The sequence below is a fragment of the Rhipicephalus microplus genome, chromosome 3 (genome assembly GCF_043290135.1).
Source record: "Rhipicephalus microplus isolate Deutch F79 chromosome 3, USDA_Rmic, whole genome shotgun sequence".
Taxonomy (NCBI): domain Eukaryota; kingdom Metazoa; phylum Arthropoda; class Arachnida; order Ixodida; family Ixodidae; genus Rhipicephalus; species Rhipicephalus microplus.
This window is the reverse complement of record NC_134702.1, coordinates 37,156,222-37,176,028: the sequence shown is the minus strand read 5'-3', so window position 1 is coordinate 37,176,028 and position 19,807 is coordinate 37,156,222. Positions and strand designations below refer to the sequence as shown.

Below are 19,807 nucleotides of genomic sequence, written 5' to 3'. Positions count from 1 at the left end.
CAACAACTGACAAGCGGCGAAGCGCGTCGGCATTTATACTCTTGCCGTCGAATGTTCTAGCATTATCGCTGGCGGCGGCGTAGGTTCCAGAACAATCTGTACCGTTCGCACAGTGGGCGTGATCTTATCGAAATGATCTACTACAGTCCGGAACCTTCTCAAAAACTGCAAGCGCGGTTCGCGCTGAGAATGGTGTGGTGTTTTGGGACGATAACAAAAACTTGGGAAATGGAACGTGGCATTGCCCCCCTCTGAAAAAAAGGCATCGTCCCGATGCTTTAACTAAAGATGAAGGTACAATAATAATGCTAGAAAGTACAATGAATAAATTACGATACAACTATAATAAAATAAAAAAAAAAACACTGTTTCAGCTTGTTAACGCGCATGAAACGGCTTGAGGCGCGCGACATGTACGACTTCAGGTCGCGATCGGCGTCGCTGAGAGTTCGTGATGCCGTCGGGGACAACCTCATAAACAAGTGGGCCGAGACGTCGAACCACCCTGTACGGTCCGAAGTACCCGTCGCAGAAGCTTTTCACTTAGTCCACGTTGGCGTATCGGCGTCCACACCCAAACACGTTCACCGGGCTGGTATTCCACGAAGCGTCGTCGAAGGTTGTAACGGTGGCTGTCGGTCGTCTGTTGATTCTTGATACGGAGACGCGCAAGTTGTCGGGCTTCTTCGGCGCGTTGAAGGTACTCGCTCACATCGAGGTTTTCTTCGTCGGTGACGTTGGGTAACATGGCATCGAGCGTCATTGCCGGGCTCCTTCCGTAGACCAATTTGTATGGAGATATCTGCGTCATCTCCTGCACCGCCGTGTTGTATGCGAAGGTCACATACGGAAGAATGGCGTCTCACGTGTTGTGTTCGACATCGACGTACATTGACAGCATGTTGGCGATCGTCTTGTTAAGCCGCTCGGTGAGGCCGTTGGTCTGTGGGTGGTACGCTGTCGTCCGGTGGTGGTTTGTTTGGCTGTATGCCAAGATCGCTTGAGTTAAGTCGGCAGTGAATGCCGTTCCTCTGTCGGTGATAAGGACCTCCGGGGCGCCGTAACGTAGGACGATATTTTCGACGAAGAACTTAGCTACCTCGGATGCACTGCCTTTTGGCAGGGCTTTTGTCTCGGCGTAGCGGGTGAGGTAGTCGGTAGCTACCACGATCCACTTGTCTCCGAAAGTCGACGTCGGGAACGGCCCCAGTAGGTCCATACCAATCTGCTGGAAAGGTCGGCAAGGTGAATCAATTGGCTGCAGAAGTCCCGCTGGCCTTGTCGGCGGTGTCTTGTGTCGCTGACAGTCCCGGCATGTCCTCACATAACGAGTGACGTCGGTGGTAAGACGTGGCCAGTAGTACCTTTCTTGTATCTTCGCGAGCGTGCGAGAAACACCGAGGTGCCCTGCCGTCGGATCGTCGTGCAGGGCCTGCAGGAGTTCTGGTCGCAGAGCTGAAGGCACCACAAGGAGGTACTTAGCTCGAAGCGGTGAAAAGTTTTTCTTTTGTAGAAGACCGTTTCGTAGAAAGAACGACGCAAGTGCGCGCTTGAATACCTTCGGGACTTCGGCGGTCCTGCCTTTGAGGTATTCTATTAGGGCCTTAAGTTCCGGGTCGGCCCGCTGTCGTTCAGCGAAGTCGTCCGTAGTTATCGTTCCCAAGAAGTACTCGTCATCCGGGTCGTCGGGTAGCGGTTGGTCGACAGGCGCACGAGAGAGACAGTCGGCGTCAGAGTGTTTTTTGCCGGACTTGTAAATGACAGTAATGTCATACTTTTGAAGTCTCAGGCTCCATCGTGCGAGGCGACCTGAAGGGTCCTTCAAGGTGGCTAGCCAACACAAGGCGTGGTGGTCGCTCACAACTTTGAAGGGCCTGCCGTAGAGGTAGGGGCGAAATTTCGACGTAGCCCAGATGATGGCGAGGCACTCCTTTTCTGTTGTGGAATAATTTGCTTCTGCTTTGGATAGCGATCGGCGGGCGTAACTAATAACCCTTTCAAGTCCGTCAGCCCTCTGCACAAGAACGGCGCCAAGACCTACGCTGCTTGCGTCAGGATGTATTTCTGTCTCGGCGAATTCGTCGAAATGGGCAAGTAACGGAGGCATCTGGAGGCGATGTTTAAGCTCCTGGAAAGCGTGTTCCTGTGGCGTTTCCCACTTGAACTCCACGTCGGCCTTGGTAAGGTTAGTGAGAGGATCGGCGATGCGGGCGAAGTCTTTCACGAACCGCCTATAATAGGCGCACAGGCCCAGAAATCGGCGCACGGCCTTCTTGTCAGTGGGCGGCGGGAAGTCGGCGATGGCGGCTGTTTTCCGTGGATCGGGACGAACTCCAGACTTGCTGATAACGTGTCCCAGAAACAAGAGCTCCTCATACGCGTCCGGTACATGAACGAAGCAGCACCTCCACCAGATGTCACGGGGTCGTGACGTGGCCAAAGACAGGAAACTTCATGTTGGGATTTAACTGTTTATTTGGGCGAACCTGTGCCCGGTAAAGGGAAAGTCTAATTACAGCAGCAGTCTTGCACAGATAGCAGTCTCGGACTGATAGCGGCGAACGCAGCGTCGGCCTTCGATCAACAACTGACAAGCGGCGAAGCGCTTCGGCATTTATACTCTTGCCGTCGAATGTTCTAGCGTTATCGCTGGCGGCGGCGTAGGTTCCAGAACAATCTGTACCGTTCGCACAGTGGGCGTGATCTTATCGAAATGATCTACTACAGTCCGGAACCTTCTCAAAAACTGCAGGCGCGGTTCGCGCTGAGAATGGTGTGGTGTTTTGGGACGATAACAAAAACTTGGGAAATGGAACGTGGCATTGCCCCCCTCTGAAAAAAAGGCATCGTCCCGATGCTTTAACTAAAGATGAAGGTACAATAATAATGCTAGAAAGTACAATGAATAAATTACGATACAACTATAATAAAATAAAAAAAAAACACTGTTTCAGCTTGTTAACGCGCATGAAACGGCTTGAGGCGCGCGACATGTACGACTTCAGGTCGCGATCGGCGTCGCTGAGAGTTCGTGATGCCGTCGGGGACAACCTCATAAACAAGTGGGCCGAGACGTCGAACCACCCTGTACGGTCCGAAGTACCCGTCGCAGAAGCTTTTCACTTAGTCCACGTTGGCGTATCGGCGTCCACACCCAAACACGTTCACCGGGCTGGTATTCCACAAAGCGTCGTCGAAGGTTGTAACGGTGGCTGTCGGTCGTCTGTTGATTCTTGATACGGAGACGCGCAAGTTGTCGGGCTTCTTCGGCGCGTTGAAGGTACTCGCTCACATCGAGGTTTTCTTCGTCGGTGACGTTGGGTAACATGGCATCGAGCGTCATTGCCGGGCTCCTTCCGTAGACCAATTTGTATGGAGATATCTGCGTCATCTCCTGCACCGCCGTGTTGTATGCGAAGGTCACATACGGAAGAATGGCGTCTCACGTGTTGTGTTCGACATCGACGTACATTGACAGCATGTTGGCTATCGTCTTGTTAAGCCGCTCGGTGAGGCCGTTGGTCTGTGGGTGGTACGCTGTCGTCCGGCGGTGGTTTGTTTGGCTGTATGCCAAGATCGCTTGAGTTGAGTCGGCAGTGAATGCCGTTCCTCTGTCGGTGATAAGGACCTCCGGGGCGCCGTAACGTAGGACGATATTTTCGACGAAGAACTTAGCTACCTCGGATGCACTGCCTTTTGGCAGGGCTTTTGTCTCGGCGTAGCGGGTGAGGTAGTCGGTAGCTACCACGATCCACTTGTCTCCGAAAGTCGACGTCGGGAACGGCCCCAGTAGGTCCATACCAATCTGCTGGAAAGGTCGGCAAGGTGGATCAATTGGCTGCAGAAGTCCCGCTAGCCTTGTCGGCGGTGTCTTGTGTCGCTGACAGTCCCGGCATGTCCTCACATAACGAGTGACGTCGGTGGTAAGACGTGGCCAGTAGTACCTTTCTTGTATCTTCGCGAGCGTGCGAGAAACACCGAGGTGCCCTGCCGTCGGATCGTCGTGCAGGGTCTGCAGGAGTTCTGGTCGCAGAGCTGAAGGCACCACAAGGAGGTACTTAGCTCGAAGCGGTGAAAAGTTTTTCTTTTGTAGAAGACCGTTTCGTAGAAAGAACGACGCAAGTGCGCGCTTGAATACCTTCGGGACTTCGGCGGTCCTGCCTTCGAGGTATTCTATTAGGGCCTTAAGTTCCGGGTCGGCCCGCTGTCGTTCAGCGAAGTCGTCCGTAGTTATCGTTCCCAAGAAGTACTCGTCATCCGGGTCGTCGGGTAGCGGTTGGTCGACAGGCGCACGAGAGAGACAGTCGGCGTCAGAGTGTTTTTTGCCGGACTTGTAAATGACAGTAATGTCATACTCTTGAAGTCTCAGGCTCCATCGTGCGAGGCGACCTGAAGGGTCCTTCAAGGTGGCTAGCCAACACAAGGCGTGGTGGTCGCTCACAACTTTGAAGGGCCTGCCGTAGAGGTAGGGGCGAAATTTCGACGTAGCCCAGATGATGGCGAGGCACTCCTTTTCTGTTGTGGAATAATTTGCTTCTGCTTTGGATAGCGATCGGCGGGCGTAACTAATAACCCTTTCAAGTCCGTCAGCCCTCTGCACAAGAACGGCGCCAAGACCTACGCTGCTTGCGTCAGGATGTATTTCTGTCTCGGCGAATTCGTCGAAATGGGCAAGTAACGGAGGCATCTGGAGGCGATGTTTAAGCTCCTGGAAAGCGTGTTCCTGTGGCGTTTCCCACTTGAACTCCACGTCGGCCTTGGTAAGGTTAGTGAGAGGATCGGCGATGCGGGCGAAGTCTTTCACGAACCGCCTATAATAGGCGCACAGGCCCAGAAATCGGCGCACGGCCTTCTTGTCAGTGGGCGGCGGGAAGTCGGCGATGGCGGCTGTTTTCCGTGGATCGGGACGAACTCCAGACTTGCTGATAACGTGTCCCAGAAACAAGAGCTCCTCATACGCGTCCGGTACATGAACGAAGCAGCACCTCCACCAGATGTCACGGGGTCGTGACGTGGCCAAAGACAGGAAACTTCATGTTGGGATTTAACTGTTTATTTGGGCGAACCTGTGCCCGGTAAAGGGAAAGTCTCATTACAGCAGCAGTCTTGCACAGATAGCAGTCTCGGACTGATAGCGGCGAACGCAGCGTCGGCCTTCGATCAACAACTGACAAGCGGCGAAGCGCTTCGGCATTTATACTCTTGCCGTCGAATGTTCTAGCGTTATCGCTGGCGGCGGCGTAGGTTCCAGAACAATCTGTACCGTTCGCACAGTGGGCGTGATCTTATCGAAATGATCTACTACAGTCCGGAACCTTCTCGAAAATTGCAGGCGCGGTTCGCGCTGAGAATGGTGTGGTGTTTTGGGACGATAACAAAAACTTGGGAAATGGAACGTGGCATTATTTATTATCAGTTCAAGTTATTGGTGAAGTAGCTTCAGCCTCAGATTCAGTTGACATACTGCAATGTGTTATCACTGCCAGAAAGGATGCAGGAATCAATACCCAGCAGCATTATTTCGGAACAGTTAGCTTTCTGTCTCATTTGCTGGATAAAAAAACAATCTGTAAACAAAGGGTCTGTGCTTTAGCTGACGTTTCAACAAGCGTGCTTGTCTTTTTGAAGGCTGCACTTGAAGAATACTATAATCCACTTCTCGAAATATGTCGGCTCGAGCACACATGCCCCATGAATGGAACACATGCCATCATTTTCCAGCTGCAATTGCCATTCCATTGTGGTCATTCTGTTGTTGCTGTTGCTCCATTGTTGTTATCCTATTGGTGCCTTGCTGTTTTTATACCACACAGTTTTCATTAAGTCATTGTCGTTCCTTCATCATGATGCTTGTGATCTGCATGTTGTGCAACACTAGGTTATACTGAGTGACGCATTTGCTGGTAAGTGTTCTGTTTGCTTTGGTTTAATGCTCCACGCTTGCAAACAGTTGCAAACGAAGGGCAGCATTCACCACAAAAACCAGTAAAAACTTTGTCTTAACACAGCCCACTCAGCTGTATGGGATCCATCATTGTTTTATTTTTAATTGTTATTTTTATGACATTTTCTGTGAGTTCTCACAGTGCCTGCCTTGCTTATGTAGAAATAAAATATGTGAAAGGAATGGTAGCCATAGAATATATGCGAATACTAAGGTTGTTGCAGATTTAGTGCTCATTTGTAAAGTAGTTTGCTGATCAGTACCAATGGTTTTTATTTTGCTTACTTGAATTCATTTTGTCTACATTACTTAGTCTTCATTATTGTCGTTACTGAATTCCACCCTGCCCGATGCCTCAGAGGCTTTCACCTTGGCTTCAGATACAGACGATGTGGGCTGTACTTGTATATCCTTTGTCACTTGCATTTGCCGTGGTTACCTTTTTTTTGTGAAAATGCGCACTAGTCGGTCACATGCTCCTGCAATCAGATTTAATGCTTATTTAACGCCTTTCAGGCAAAGGGAACACTTCATACACTGATGGCCTTGCACCTGAGCTCGTGTCTCAAGTAGAAGCTGGTGCGATGGGGTGAGTACGTACTAACGAATCATGCAGCTGCTACTCAGCAGTTATAATGAAAAAAAATCGGCAACTTGACGAGTTTAAAGAGAAATTCCTGTAATCTAGTTAGCATGAGAACTCTTGCCAACCTTCTTACATTAATTTCTGAACCATCGTGTTGTCTTTGTCGCTGCAGTGAGCTAATTTTTGTGCATCTCTTCAGTGCGTCGAGACTACTTCCTCCGAGAAGTTGAGTGTTTCGTTAATAATGACAAAGTGGCATTTAATGTAACAGTTGTATGTCAAAAGATGTGATCCTGCTGTTCTTTTGCTGAGTTTTGGCTTTAGGTAGTTTGCTTTCAAGCCCACGGTCCTCTCGTTTTTAATACTTATTAAGATGGCCCTTAAGCTTGTGTTTGTTTGGGACTACCAAAGTGATTTAAAGAAACAAAAAACAAACAAACAATAGAGGTCCCTGTGTGCCCACTCATTTTACTGTAGAAAATTGCACTGCAGTGTCTTCACCGTAAAGCTTGTGTTTTTTTTTTCTTTCACAGTGGCTTTAGCAGAAAGTTTGTGCATAGTACCATATGAAGCTATATGTAATCAACTATGACTGTGTGCCGCATGTTTGCTAGGCATGGAAAAAGTTGTTGCCGTTTCACTCAAAGTCTGCTTCCACAGTAACAATTATTGGTGCGGGTATTAAAGTGGCCCTGTGACACTTTTCCATGGAATCATTGAATGTCTCCGTTGAACAGGTTCATTGCCTCATGAAGTTACTGCTGCAAACACTTTAAGAATCTGTCAAGTATGAGCAGACTTACTGCGATTTATCACCTGCTTCAAGTGCCTTCTTTCTCCTTCCGTACCAGTGAGGGTGCATAAAGCTATGCAAGGGGATGTAAGGCAAGGGGACAAGGAGCTGCATCTGTTTATCAGTCCGTGTTGTGACCTTGGGAAATTTCTTGTTTTGTTTTTATTTTTAGTTTGCATCAACGTGAACTTACTTTCAGCGACATCACGTGCGAGCGTGCAGGCGTGTCACAGCGTTCCGCGGGGGCTGTGGTAACTATGCAGGTCACGATGCTGGAATTGGCCAATGGCCAACTTTGGGTTTATGGCGCGAAGATTCAGGTTTATGGCAGCATTTGTTTGTGAGAGCTGGCTTTGAGAATTGTTTGTGAATTCCAGGCAACGTACTGGGCTATGATTTTTGGCTCACGTGTTTTCGGCTGCCTTGACTACCGATAGGCAGCGTTTTCTGACCACGCTAAAAAAAGTTTTTCGGGGACCTCTTAAGCAAAGTGCAGTAGTCGCAAATGAGTTACATTTGGTTGGGGCACTCGGTAGCAACACAACGCATGTGACAACTGCTAGGTGGAATAATGAACTATGATGGCTTGCGTTCCCCCCTGCCCCATTGGCACATGCCTGAGACTTTTGTGTAGCTCTTTTCAGTGTGCGGGGCATGCAGTTTCGTGTCTGCCCCAGTCAGTACATGCTTTATGCCAACACACCCCCACAAAAAAAAAGCTTTCAAGCTTTCAATGAATGGACACAAAAGGGTTCTTCACCAATTCAACTTTTAAGAGAAGGGAAAACTGTGGCAAAGCGGGCACACTTTTGACGTGTTAGAGGGGTCTGAGAGCAGGCCGTTGAGTGGCCTGAAGGGAAGGTGCCCGTAAAATGCAATCGTCAGCAGTGGCATATGCCATCTAGTTTATGCTTCTATGCTCCTTTTAGCGTCTGCATGTTGGTAAACACAGTAGAGTGTCAAGTCGATTTCTTATTATCGCTTGAGTTTATGAGACCTTGAATAGCCTATTCTGATATTTAGATGTGAGAATGCAGTAGAGCAAGCTGTCTTCTTTATTACGCAGTTCTACAGCTTCTGTGAACTATTAAACAACATACATAAACTCATGACTATGCATCAGAAATGCTATTCAGCATTACCATTTAAATTGCACCTTTAGTTACATAGGAAATAAGAAACATAGGAGTGCAAAGAAAAAAAGATGTGATCTGCATAAGGTGGTGGTGGTTGGTGGTGGTGGTGTTGCAAAGGCGGAGTTAGCCTGGCCTTAAAGGCCGGCAATTGTTCTGCCTCAGCATCTCTTGAATTAAAGGGTTCAGTCACCAGATGTCACTCAGTCCAGTGTCTCGCAAGAAAGTCAAGATACGTTGCACGCTCTTCCTCGTCGCCGTGGGTCCTTCTGGAAAAATGACATCTTCCAATGCCCTGTGCTTGTGGCAACCTTTCTGCAAGCTGGGTATCATCTCTTTTCTTTCTCTGTCAAACTGCAGGCACAGCCAAATGAAATGTTCAATATCACCGATGTCACCACGAACAGCACAAAACGGGGAAGTGCCTCGTCCTGTCTTGAATGACCAAGCCGACGTGTATGCAGAGTCGGTTCTTACCCGATAAAGCAGCATCGCTTGTTCTCTCGAAAGTCCCTTGATTACACATGACTGTTGCGAAAACTTGTGCATCACCCTGAAGTGATTGCGTATAACTATCTTGTTGTTCTGGTAATATTTAGGAGCTCTCATTTTTGGAACGCAAGTTCACGCTTCGCGTGCAAGGGCATCAGCTTTTTCATCGCCTTCAATTTCAACGTGGGATGGTATCCACTGAAATTGTATGTTGAAGTTCTTGCCGATCAGGTGTTTAATGAGCACCAGAGGTTGTCTCGTAAATTTTTCTCGGGGTATCCCTCGATGCAGTTGCTGTAACGCCGACTGCGAATTAGTCAGCACTGCCACATCTCATGCAGAAAGCGTTTGCAATTTTTGCAAAGCCGCGGTAATTGCTGCACTTTCTACTGTTGTGGACGACACAACATGATCCAGGCGGGCCAACCATGACACATTCAGGGAGGGTATACAGAAAGCCGTTATGCAGCTATCCTGTGCACACCGATTCATCTGTGTAAATTTGTAGGTGACCACGGTACGTGGTGCTCAAATGGTCCAACACCACAAACTTTGCTTCCTCAGTTGGAACAGCGCATTTCGTCGGCAGTTTAGGGACCCTGAAGTTGCATGCAACGTCCACTAAGGACTATGGCGGGTCGATAGGGCTCTGATGAGGCGATTTCAAGCCTAAATGTCGAAATGTGTTGAGCGCAGCGCAAAAATGTGATTCAGGTCTTGCTCTTAGCCGCCGGAGAAGGGCCGCCTTTGTGGAGGACTCGCCCAGTCTTAATAGTTGCGTCAACAGAGCCTGAGATTCTAGGAAGTGGAGTGGTAGAAACTCGGCTTTATCGCTAATCTTCTTGTTTGACGTCGCCTGAGGGTCTCCCATAGCCAATCGAAGACCCTTTCTGTGCACTGCCTCCAAGCATTCAAACTGGCTCGGTGATGGCGATATCAGCGGCAGCTGGTAACGAATGCAGCTTGTTATGAGCACAGCATTCAGCTTAAGCATCAACATAGAATTGTTGCCCCAGCGTACACCTGCCATGTGACGAATAGCGTTGAGTCTCTGTATGGATGTGGCCATACTACTGTTACAGTTAAAGTCGAAGGGCTCATACCCGTTGCAATACCATCAACTGCTCGTTGCCATAGTAACTTGTCATCGATGGTAATGCCCAGGAAACGAACACTTGTTGCATGACGAATGGAATGGCCTCTGATACTAAGCGACCTTGTGTCGCACCCCTGAGAAGAGCATTAAGGCAGATTTTTCCGCTGATAGAGATAGGCCAAGTGTCGACAAATGTCGTTCAATGACTGAAATGGCGCCCTGTGCTATCCGGGCCAGACGTTTGTGTTGGTACCCTGAGATCCAGCTGCAGACATCATCGGCATAGACTGATATTTTAACTGCTTTCAAAGTGCCAAGAAGGCTGGCAATGGCAGCGTTAAAAAGCAAGCGAGATAGGACACTTCCTTGTGGAACGCCGAGGAAAACGCTTCGCTCTTCGCTCATAATATTTTCAAGCTTAACCCAGACACAACGGACTCTGATAAATTCATTTACGAAACAAAAAGCATTTCCCGAAACACCCATGGCTTAGAGTCTGTTGATGATGCCTGTTTGAAGCACACAGTCATATGCTTTGGCAACGTCCATGAAGACGGCGAGTGTAGAGAAGCCACTCACACAGTGGTGCTCGATGTGGCTCAGCAGGTCCAAAACACTGTCCTGGGCGCTCAGGCGTGGGCGAAATCCCGTCATACACGCGGGCCATCTTCCTTGCTGCACAAGGTACCAAGTTAGTCTTGTGTGTATTAGTCTTTGCATCAACTTAGATGCGCATGATGTTAGCAATACTGGTCGATGAGGTGAGGCTCGCAGGATCTTTTCCGGCTTCAGCACTGGCATTACCCATGCTGTCTTCTATACAAATGGAATCTCTCCTGTGCTACAGACATAATTAAATATGCCCAAGAGGGCACACTTTCAATCATATGGCAGATTTGTCAGCATCTGATTGCTGATCATATCGGGACCCACAGCACAGCGTCTTTTTTTAATTTGCTAAGCACCATATTCAGCTCTCGAAATGTGAACGGCGTGTCCATTGTATGGTATATTTGAGGTAGCAGAGGTATCGCCACTCACACTGATCTGCCAGATGTGTGTACGTCTGCAAAATCTTCTGCAAGGGTTTGCAAATCTTTACCTTGTGTAATGAAGAAGTAATGGGTCATGCAAAGCTCGGCAAACACATCTTCGGTGCTAAGCACGAGTCGCTCAACCCGGACGATGTCGCTGCTTTCGCTGGCTAGGCCTACGCTCGTACCTGGTCTCAAATAACAGTTCTGGCTGTCTCAGTTCTTTGTTATATTTGGTGGAGTTTGCTGGGTCTCCTCGCAATCCTGGAGTTGCGAAGCCGGACTCGACCGGCTGCCATGACCACTGCATCTGCCACAAACCCTCCACCTATGGCTCTCCAGGCCATCGTATGCTCCGGCGGGGTCCGTCAGCGGGACCCTCCCATATTAAGTGGCACTGACGATCACGACGTCGATGACTGGCTGGCTACCTACGATCTCGTGAGTGTCTTGAACAAATGGGACAAAACCACAAGACTGGCCACCGTCGGCTTTACCTCAGTGGCATTGCCCACTTGTGGCTTCGGAACCATGAAACCGACGTTCCAACCTGGACAGCATTCAAGACAAAGTTCAGCGAAGTCTTCGGACGTCCTGCTATCTGCAAACTTCATGCGGAGCCGCTCCTTCAGTCAAGATCTCAACTGCCTGGTGAGAATTTCACTAATTACATAGAGGACGTCATTGACTTGTGCAAACGCGTCGATGCGAACATGGCAGAGGCTGACTGCGTCAAGCATATCTTTAAGGGTATTGACGAGGACGCATTTCGGATGCCCATTTAAAGAAGCCCGGCTACTGTCGCCCAAGTTGCCGAGCTCTGCCAAAGCTCCGCCGGCAACATCTCGTCACCTGTTGTGCTGTCCCACATCAGTAATCGATGTCCGGCTTAACTTCCTCGCAAGATCTGGTCCTCAAGCAGATCAAAGATTTTGTGCGCGAAAAAGTTGCACGCCAACTCTCGCTCATCTCTGGACTACCGAAGCGCAGTGCGCCGCTCAGCCCTACACTATGCACTATTATACAAGACCAAGTTTCTGAGGTCCTTCCTCCGCAGCTGGTGCCACCAGTCAATGCACCATTTGCGTACACCAAAGCAGCAGCACGACCATGACCACAGACGTTCCGAGCGCCGCCTCCACTGCCTGCTCCTGTTTATGCCGCACAGCCGCCACAACCTCCAGTCCACCGAGTCCCTAATTCATGGCGCACTGCCGACAACCGACCGACCTGCTTTTCGTGTGGTCTACCCGGGCACATCGCACGTCTGTGCCGCCGCCGCCCACTCCACTCACGTGAAAACCCACATCCATATGATTACGACCACACATTTCTTTACACTCCAGACCCCGAACTGCACCCTTCTCGACCAAGCCACCGACCAGCTTCTGATCGCCGATCTCCTTTTCCACGTCGTCGCTCGCCCTCCCTGATGTGCTGATGCCCCCCTACAATCGACGCGGAAAATTAAATGATGCAGTTCCTGAGGCGAGACTGCGTCCTTATCGCAAAGCACAAGCCCTCTTCGTTCACCGCCGAATGTAATTAATGCCGTTCTTGAAGGTGTACCTGTACTTTCCCTTATTGATACTGGTGCCGCCATTTCTGTCATCGCTGAAAAGGTTTGCCGTTCAATTCGAAAAGTGACAGCGCCTTACTTGGGTTCATGTCTTCATACTGCCACTGCATAGCCTGTGCAGCCTGTGGCCGCGTGTACCGCCAGACTTGTAATTCAAGGAGTGCCTCACACAGTGCAGTTCGAAGTGCTCCCGTGCTGTTCTCACGACATCATTTTAGGTTGGGATTTTCTCTCCCATCACCAAGCCGTCATTGATTGTGCCCGTGCCGTAGTCGTCTTTTGTCCCCTTGGTGATGCTCTACCTGCGGCCGATCACCCTTCCTACGCGGAGTTGGTCATTAGTGACGACACCCAGATCCCTTTGCGCGCTACTGTCTTCGCACCTGTGTCGTGTTTCACCTTTGTCGACGCTACCGCATTCTTCACGCCTTCCGCTTCTTTCGTTCATCGCCACCTATCACCGCTCCCAATAGCTCTCGTTACTCTTCAAGGTGGTGTGACCGACGTGCCTGTGGCGAATCCGTTCCCATTCACCATTACGCTGCTTCGGGGCGAGTGTGTCGGCTCAATAGAATCATTCGAAACCATCGCTACACTTGATGTTCCTGATGGATCATCGGAAGTCAGCGCCTTCTCCTGTAGTTCCGTGAATGGCCCTTCCACTGCCGACATTTTCAATCGTGTCATCGACGAAGGCCTAAACCCACAACAGAGGTGCAAGCTTTTGAGCCTCCCTGACAAGTTTCGGCCATATTTTGACAGTCACAGCTCTACTTTAGGTAAAACATCTATTGCATGCCGCCAGATCGACACAGGTAATCACCCACCTCTATGGCAGCGACCGTACTGTGTTTCGCCGACTGAACGCCGTGTTATCGATGAACAAGTAGGTGACATGCTAAAGCGCAGCGTGGTAAAACTATCAAGCAGTTTTTGGGCATCGCCGGTTTTTAGTTAAAAAGAAGGATGGTACGATACGCTTTTGCATAAATTATCGTCGTCTAAAAAAAAAAATAACACAAAGGGATGTTTGTCCTTTGCCTCGGATCGATGATGCCCTCGACTCTTTACAGGGCACAGAGTTCTTTTCCTCCCTTGATCTACACTCTGCGTATTGGCAAGTGCCCATGAATCCGGATGATAGGTCAAAAACTGCCTTTGTTACACCAGACGGCTTATACGATTTTAACGTGATGCCATTCGGCCTGTGCAATGCGCCGGCAACATTTGAGCGCATGATGAACACTATCCTACAAGGCCTCAAATTGAACACGTGTTTGTGCTACTAGATGATGTGGTGATATTCTCGCCTGATTTTCCTATGCACCTTCGTTGCTTGGAACAGGTTCTACGCTGCCTCTCTGCAGCAGGCCTCTAACTATACTTGAAGAAGTGTCACTTTGAAGCACACAAGCTGACCATTCTCGGACACGTCGTGTCGAAGGATGACGTTCTCCCTGACCCTGCTAAGCTACGTGCTGTTCGTGAGTTTCCGATGCCCGCGTCTCTCAAGGAGCTCTGTAGTTTCATTGGGCTTTGCGCATACTTCCGCCGCTTCCTACGGGATTTCGCCTCGATCATGGCACCTCTTACAGACCTACTTCAGGGAGACCGAAATCTATCTGCATGGTCTCCAGCCTGCAACAGTGCCTTTGCGAAGCTCTGTGAACTGCTTACAACACCATCCATACTGGGTCATTTCGATTCAAGCACTCCCACAGAAATCCACAAGGATGCTAGCGGTGTCGGTCTTGGCGTGTACTCGCGCAACGAAAGCCTGGTTACATAGAATATGTTGTTGCATATGCGAGCCGCACTCTTACAAGAACAGAAGCAAATTATTCGGTAACTGAGAAATATTGCCTAGCGATCATCTGGGCCATTACAAAATTTCGGCCTTATCTGTACGGCCGCCCTTTCGATGTTGTTACCGACCACCACGTGCTCTGCTGGTTATCCTACCTCAAGGATCCCTTCGGACGCTTGGCACGATGGGCTTTACGGCTCCAAGAGTATGACATCTGTGTCATTTATCCTTCAGGCTAGAAGCGTGCTGATGCCGATGCTCTTTCGCGTTCGCCTGTTTCTGCTGATATTGCGAGTGTCTCCATTTAAGACAACTTCCTTCCACTATATCAGGACCCATCGACATGGCTGCGGAGCAGCGCAAAGATTCGTGGATTGCGTTTCTGATGGATTACCTACATGAAACACTCGCCCGCCCGCCATCTCGAGCGCTACACCGACAAGCCTCCCACTTCGCCATCCGTGATGGAATACCTTATCGCCGCAGCTACCACCCTGACGGCCGCAAATGGCTACTCATCATACCTAGGCATCTCCGTGCCAGCATATGTGCTGCTTTCCATGCCGATCCGCAGTGTGCACACGCCGGTTTGTTTAAAACCTACGCCAGGCTACGTTTTCGGTTTTATTGGCGCGGCATGTACACATTCGTTCAAAAGTACATTCGATCTTGCACAGAGTGCCAATGCCGCAAGCACGATCCTAGCCGTCCTACTGCGCCAATGCAGCCGTTACCGTGCCCAGTGCGACCATTCGACCGGGTTGGAATAGACCTTTATGGTCCTCTGCCATATACATCAGCTGGGAATCGCTGGATTATTGTAGCGATCAATCATCTCACGAGATATGCAGAAATGCCCGCTCTACCAGCCGCGACGGCACGTGACGTTTGTCACAGAACGAGCGCTAAAAATGGGCGCGCCGCCAAATTCTTGCGGTAACGCGCGGAAGAGACGCCGGGAGGTCAAAAGAAAAAAAAAGAAAACAAACATCCAAGGATCCCCGGGCGCGCGCTCTCCCCTTGGAAGCGTGGCTTCGCCGACGAACCTCCTCACCCCACATCGGCGGCCGAGATAGCCCGCGAAAGTTCTAGAACGAAAGGGGCGTGGTCATACCGAGTTGAGTCATCGGCCGCGGAGGGCATTCCAACCGTCTCGCCCTCTTCCCAGCCTTCGCTGCGTATCTATCGCGCCGACGAAATGACGAGAACCTTCTGGAATGTCGCGCGCAAGGTATTTAACCGAGCAGCCGAGATGAGAGATCAGGAGAAGACGGAAATTAGTGCCAGAGTGCGAAGGGATCCCGCCGTGTGGTCGGCGAAGGTTTTGTCGGTAGCGACAAAGCAGGAAAAGAAGAGGATTTCCACCTGAAGGGTGAAGGCTCGAGCTACAGGCAAGAGCGTGTGTTTACCGCTATCGAGCGAAGACGCGCGGCAACAGCTGCGTGTGTGAAGCCGACGTGTTTCCGGCGAAGAGGTTTGAAGCTTGGAGAGTGGCCATTTGAAGACGCGAGGTTTCCTGGAAGAGAAACTTCGGCGAGGTTTCCTGGGAGAGAAACTTCAGGGGGCAGCGGAACGACACAACGCTGGACTTTGAGTGAGTGATTCTCGGAAGAGTATCATTCAGACTTTTGTTCCAAGGACTTTGGACTGAATAGGTTTTCTATCTCTTTAGTCTTTAAGTGTCTTGGTTGTTAAATGCATGCGACTGCATTGTAGTGTGAATTGTTGTCTGTGTCCGTTGTTTCGAGAGTGGCTGATTGTACTGTGTAGTACGTTGTTTGATTGGTTTGATTGGTTTGATTGGTGACATATTGTATGCAACTATTGTGGAGTGTGCATTTTTGTGTGTTGTTTTCGATCTGCCATTATTGAGAATATAATTTGTTTGTTTAACAACTCTCGGCTCTGACTTGTTCTTTGGGCCACAGCCGGCGTCCGCTGGCGCGCCAAAAAGGACCACTTCTAAATTGTCCACGCTTTCGTGGTGCGGTTCGGGGGGCCGATACTTCGGCCCTTGGAATTAGCCCGGCGATCGCCTCCCTAATAAACGGGACATGTGTGACAACGTTGCATCTTTTCTGCTGCAACCTTTTGTTCTGCATCACGGCGCTCCACGTGAACTTTTGAGCGACCGAGGCCACGTCTTTCTCGCGGATGTTATTCAAGAACTTCTTGCTGAATGCCATGTGATTCACTGCTGTACTACCACATATTGCCCACAAACAAACGGCTTGACCGAACATTTCAACCGCATTCTTGGTGACATACTTTCTATGTATGTCGCCTCCGACCACACCAAATTGGGATCTTATCCTTCCCTACGTAACGTACGCTTACAACGCAGCATCTCAAGCGACGACAGGCTTTTCTCCCTTCTTTTTACTCTATGGTCGAGAGCCATCATCTCCAATCGATACCATTTGCCCCTACCAACCCGGCTCATCTGAAGGCACACTAGTTTCCGAAGCCGCTCGGTATGCAAAAGAATGTCGGCAATTAGCTTGCACCCTTACAGCACAAGGGCAACAGAAATTTTGTCACGACGATGGACGGTCCCACTACCACTTTTTGCTCAACTCCCTTGTTTGGCTGTGGATGCCTCCCACTGCTGCTTCTGGTACCTCTACAAAGTTCGTGAGCAGGTAGCATGGACCTTATCGCATCATAGAACAAACTTCCGCTGTCAACTACTTCATCGAACCCCTCACACCCACTGCGGACCTGCGTCGCCGAGGCCGCGAAATCGTACACGTGGATTGTCTCAAACCATATCACGAACCACTTGTCCTCACGAACACCTACTTGGCTCCGTCTTCAGTGAGGGAGAAGTATGTGATGAACAAGTAGTCAGTCATGCAAAGCTCGGCAAACACATTGTCAGCGCTAATCACGAGTCGCTCGACCCGGACAATGTCGCTGCTTTCGCTGGCTAGGCCTACGCTCCTACCTGGTCTCAAATAACAGTTCTGGCTGTCTCAGTTCTTTATTATACTTGCTTCAAAGTGAGTGCTGCGAATGGTCTGTGAAAGTGGATCTTTCCAGAAAGACTGCTTATGACTCTCTATATTCTTGTAAAGGGTGTAAATGGCGATAAACTTTCACCTAATCATTTGTGCATTTTACCTGAAAATTAACTACATAGTCTGCAGGCTTGCTTTTCACACTTTTTCTTGTACACAGCATTGAGCAATAACTTAGTGATGACTCTCTGAGTTGTTGAAAATGACATAGAAGTAGCAGGCATCGTATATGTAAATGGCATGCATCGATATGAGGTGGAGGTGTACCTAGAATTTCAGTAAGGCGAAAGCCATGAGGTAAAAGGGCAGTCGTGAGAAACCAAGCTGATGAAATGAAAATAAACCACGACAGAAACATCGTATTTGGAAGCATACACAAACCAAAGCTTCGATTTTGACAAATTAGTGCACACTTCATGCAACGCCACTGTGTGTCCTCTGCTGTAGCTTCGTGCTGCTAAATTATAAACAATGGTTTGTCACTATCACAAACCTCCAGTGGGCTACTGCAGAACTGATTTGCCTATTCCTCATTTGTGTCGCATCTAGGCTGAAGTTGCATGAAGACTGGGCTGCTACTCCTGCTGCCATCGACGCCTGTCTTCACGTGGCCGACTATTATGACATCCAGGTATGTCACCAAAATGCAGCAGAGCACATTATCTTGACCGATCAGAAGAAAATATGGTCTCTTGTGTTCTGGCAAAAAAGTCAAGATTTTCTACGTACTGTACTCTCTTGTGTAACACTGAGATACAGCAGAATTATACCACATCAGTATGTCATGTGAGTGACGTTTAGTGTTCCTTGGACTAAGCAGCAAGGAATAGAGTGCATTCAAGTAGCTCACAGTTTAGGCGATATTGCCTAAAGACCCATGTTTATGTCATTAAATTTTGTTTTTAATATGTGCCATCTCTTGCTTCAGTGAATTGCACAGCTCTTAGCAGCAGTCAACACTGGCTAGTTGCACATTTTTTCGGCTGGCTTATCCAGTGAGCATGTCAAGTTATGTGAACCGACGGGGCCCTTAACACGGGGTTCCAACCTATGAGGAAGACTCCTCGCCCTGTTATGAACAAACTTTTCTCGTTCTGTCTCTCTCTTGCTCATTTTTCAACGCTGTATGTGATCAGTGTAGACATGATTCTCCTACCATGTTTTATTGCAAAAGTGCCTCAGATGAATTAATTAGTTAGTTTTGGGCAAGTAATGCAGAAATGGAGCCAAATCATAAAATGATAAAAAGATGACAGTGCATGGTACTGTTGCATATTTTTGTCATGTGTTCATCTGCGAAACAAGGCAAAGAAAATTACTGTTGTACAGTACAAAGTACAACTACCGCACTAAGCTGCTGTAAAATGTGTGCATTGGTTTTAAAAGTTTATATAAAGCAAACAAACATCATTATGCCAAATCATTCTTGGAGCGATGCACTCCAAAAACTGTTACATTATTTGCTGAATTCGAATACAAAATTAACCGTAGGAAGCAGAAAATTTATTCAGAAGGATTTTAGAATGACCCTGCAGGTCATACAGCATTGCTTCTTGTGTCCGTGTTTGCACACCCTGTTTTTTTAGAATGAATTGTGCCTCAGCTGTTTCCTTAGGACGATTATATATTAACACTTTGACGCACTTCGCAAGTACCGTTACGTTTAGTGAGAGTTGCAATGCGTGTTAAAGGCAGCTTCATATTGTCTAGTCATTTAATAGTGGAGCTGTTTAAGGTGGCTGTTAGTTCCTGAGCTTGGATCAGACAGTGCTCATTGTCATGAACTTGTATGCACTTTCCTTGTACTGTTCTTCATCATAATTTTTCTATTCTTCCGCTTTGCTCCCTGAACACGTGCACTGATTTCTTTGGCCCGGGATGCCATAACTCTGATGAGTGAGGGAACGAGTACAGAGATAAAAAGAAGAGATAAAAATTCAGAAAGAGAAAAATTCAGTGGGAAATTAGCTATGGATTGCAGGCTGCATCCTCATTCCTGACTCCATGCAGCAGTGTCTGAGTTGGAAGCACTTCATCAGGATAATTTTATCTGGAGAAAACAACAAAACATGAACAACCGTAGTTACCAATCCAGGCTAAAACTGTGCTAAAACACTGTGAACAGGGCGTTTTCTAGTTCGTGTTTCCAGTAAGTGCACAATGCTGCTAGAGAACGGCAAGCACTGGTAAAACCGCCTGTGGTATGGTATAGTAAGAGGTTGGGATAGGGAAGTGAGGGTGAGAGGAACAAATGTTAAGAGAAAAAGGGAAAAGAGAAGGAGAGGTAAAGCATAGCATAGAACTAGAAAGAGAAAAGTAGAGA

At 48.8% G+C, this 19,807-nt stretch overlaps 1 protein-coding gene across 3 annotated transcripts in view; it reads left to right on the top strand.

Annotated features, from left to right (window-relative positions):
• LOC119176632 (urease subunit alpha-like) overlaps nt 1-19,807 on the top strand; it is a 138,929-nt gene that overhangs the window by 91,959 nt on the left and 27,163 nt on the right. For all 3 annotated transcript variants that reach the window (XM_075889239.1, XM_075889240.1, XM_075889241.1), the window contains 2 exons: nt 6,461-6,533; nt 18,034-18,115. In XM_075889239.1, coding sequence (XP_075745354.1) covers nt 6,461-6,533; nt 18,034-18,115 — 155 coding nt within the window. The remainder of the gene's footprint in view (nt 1-6,460; nt 6,534-18,033; nt 18,116-19,807) is intronic.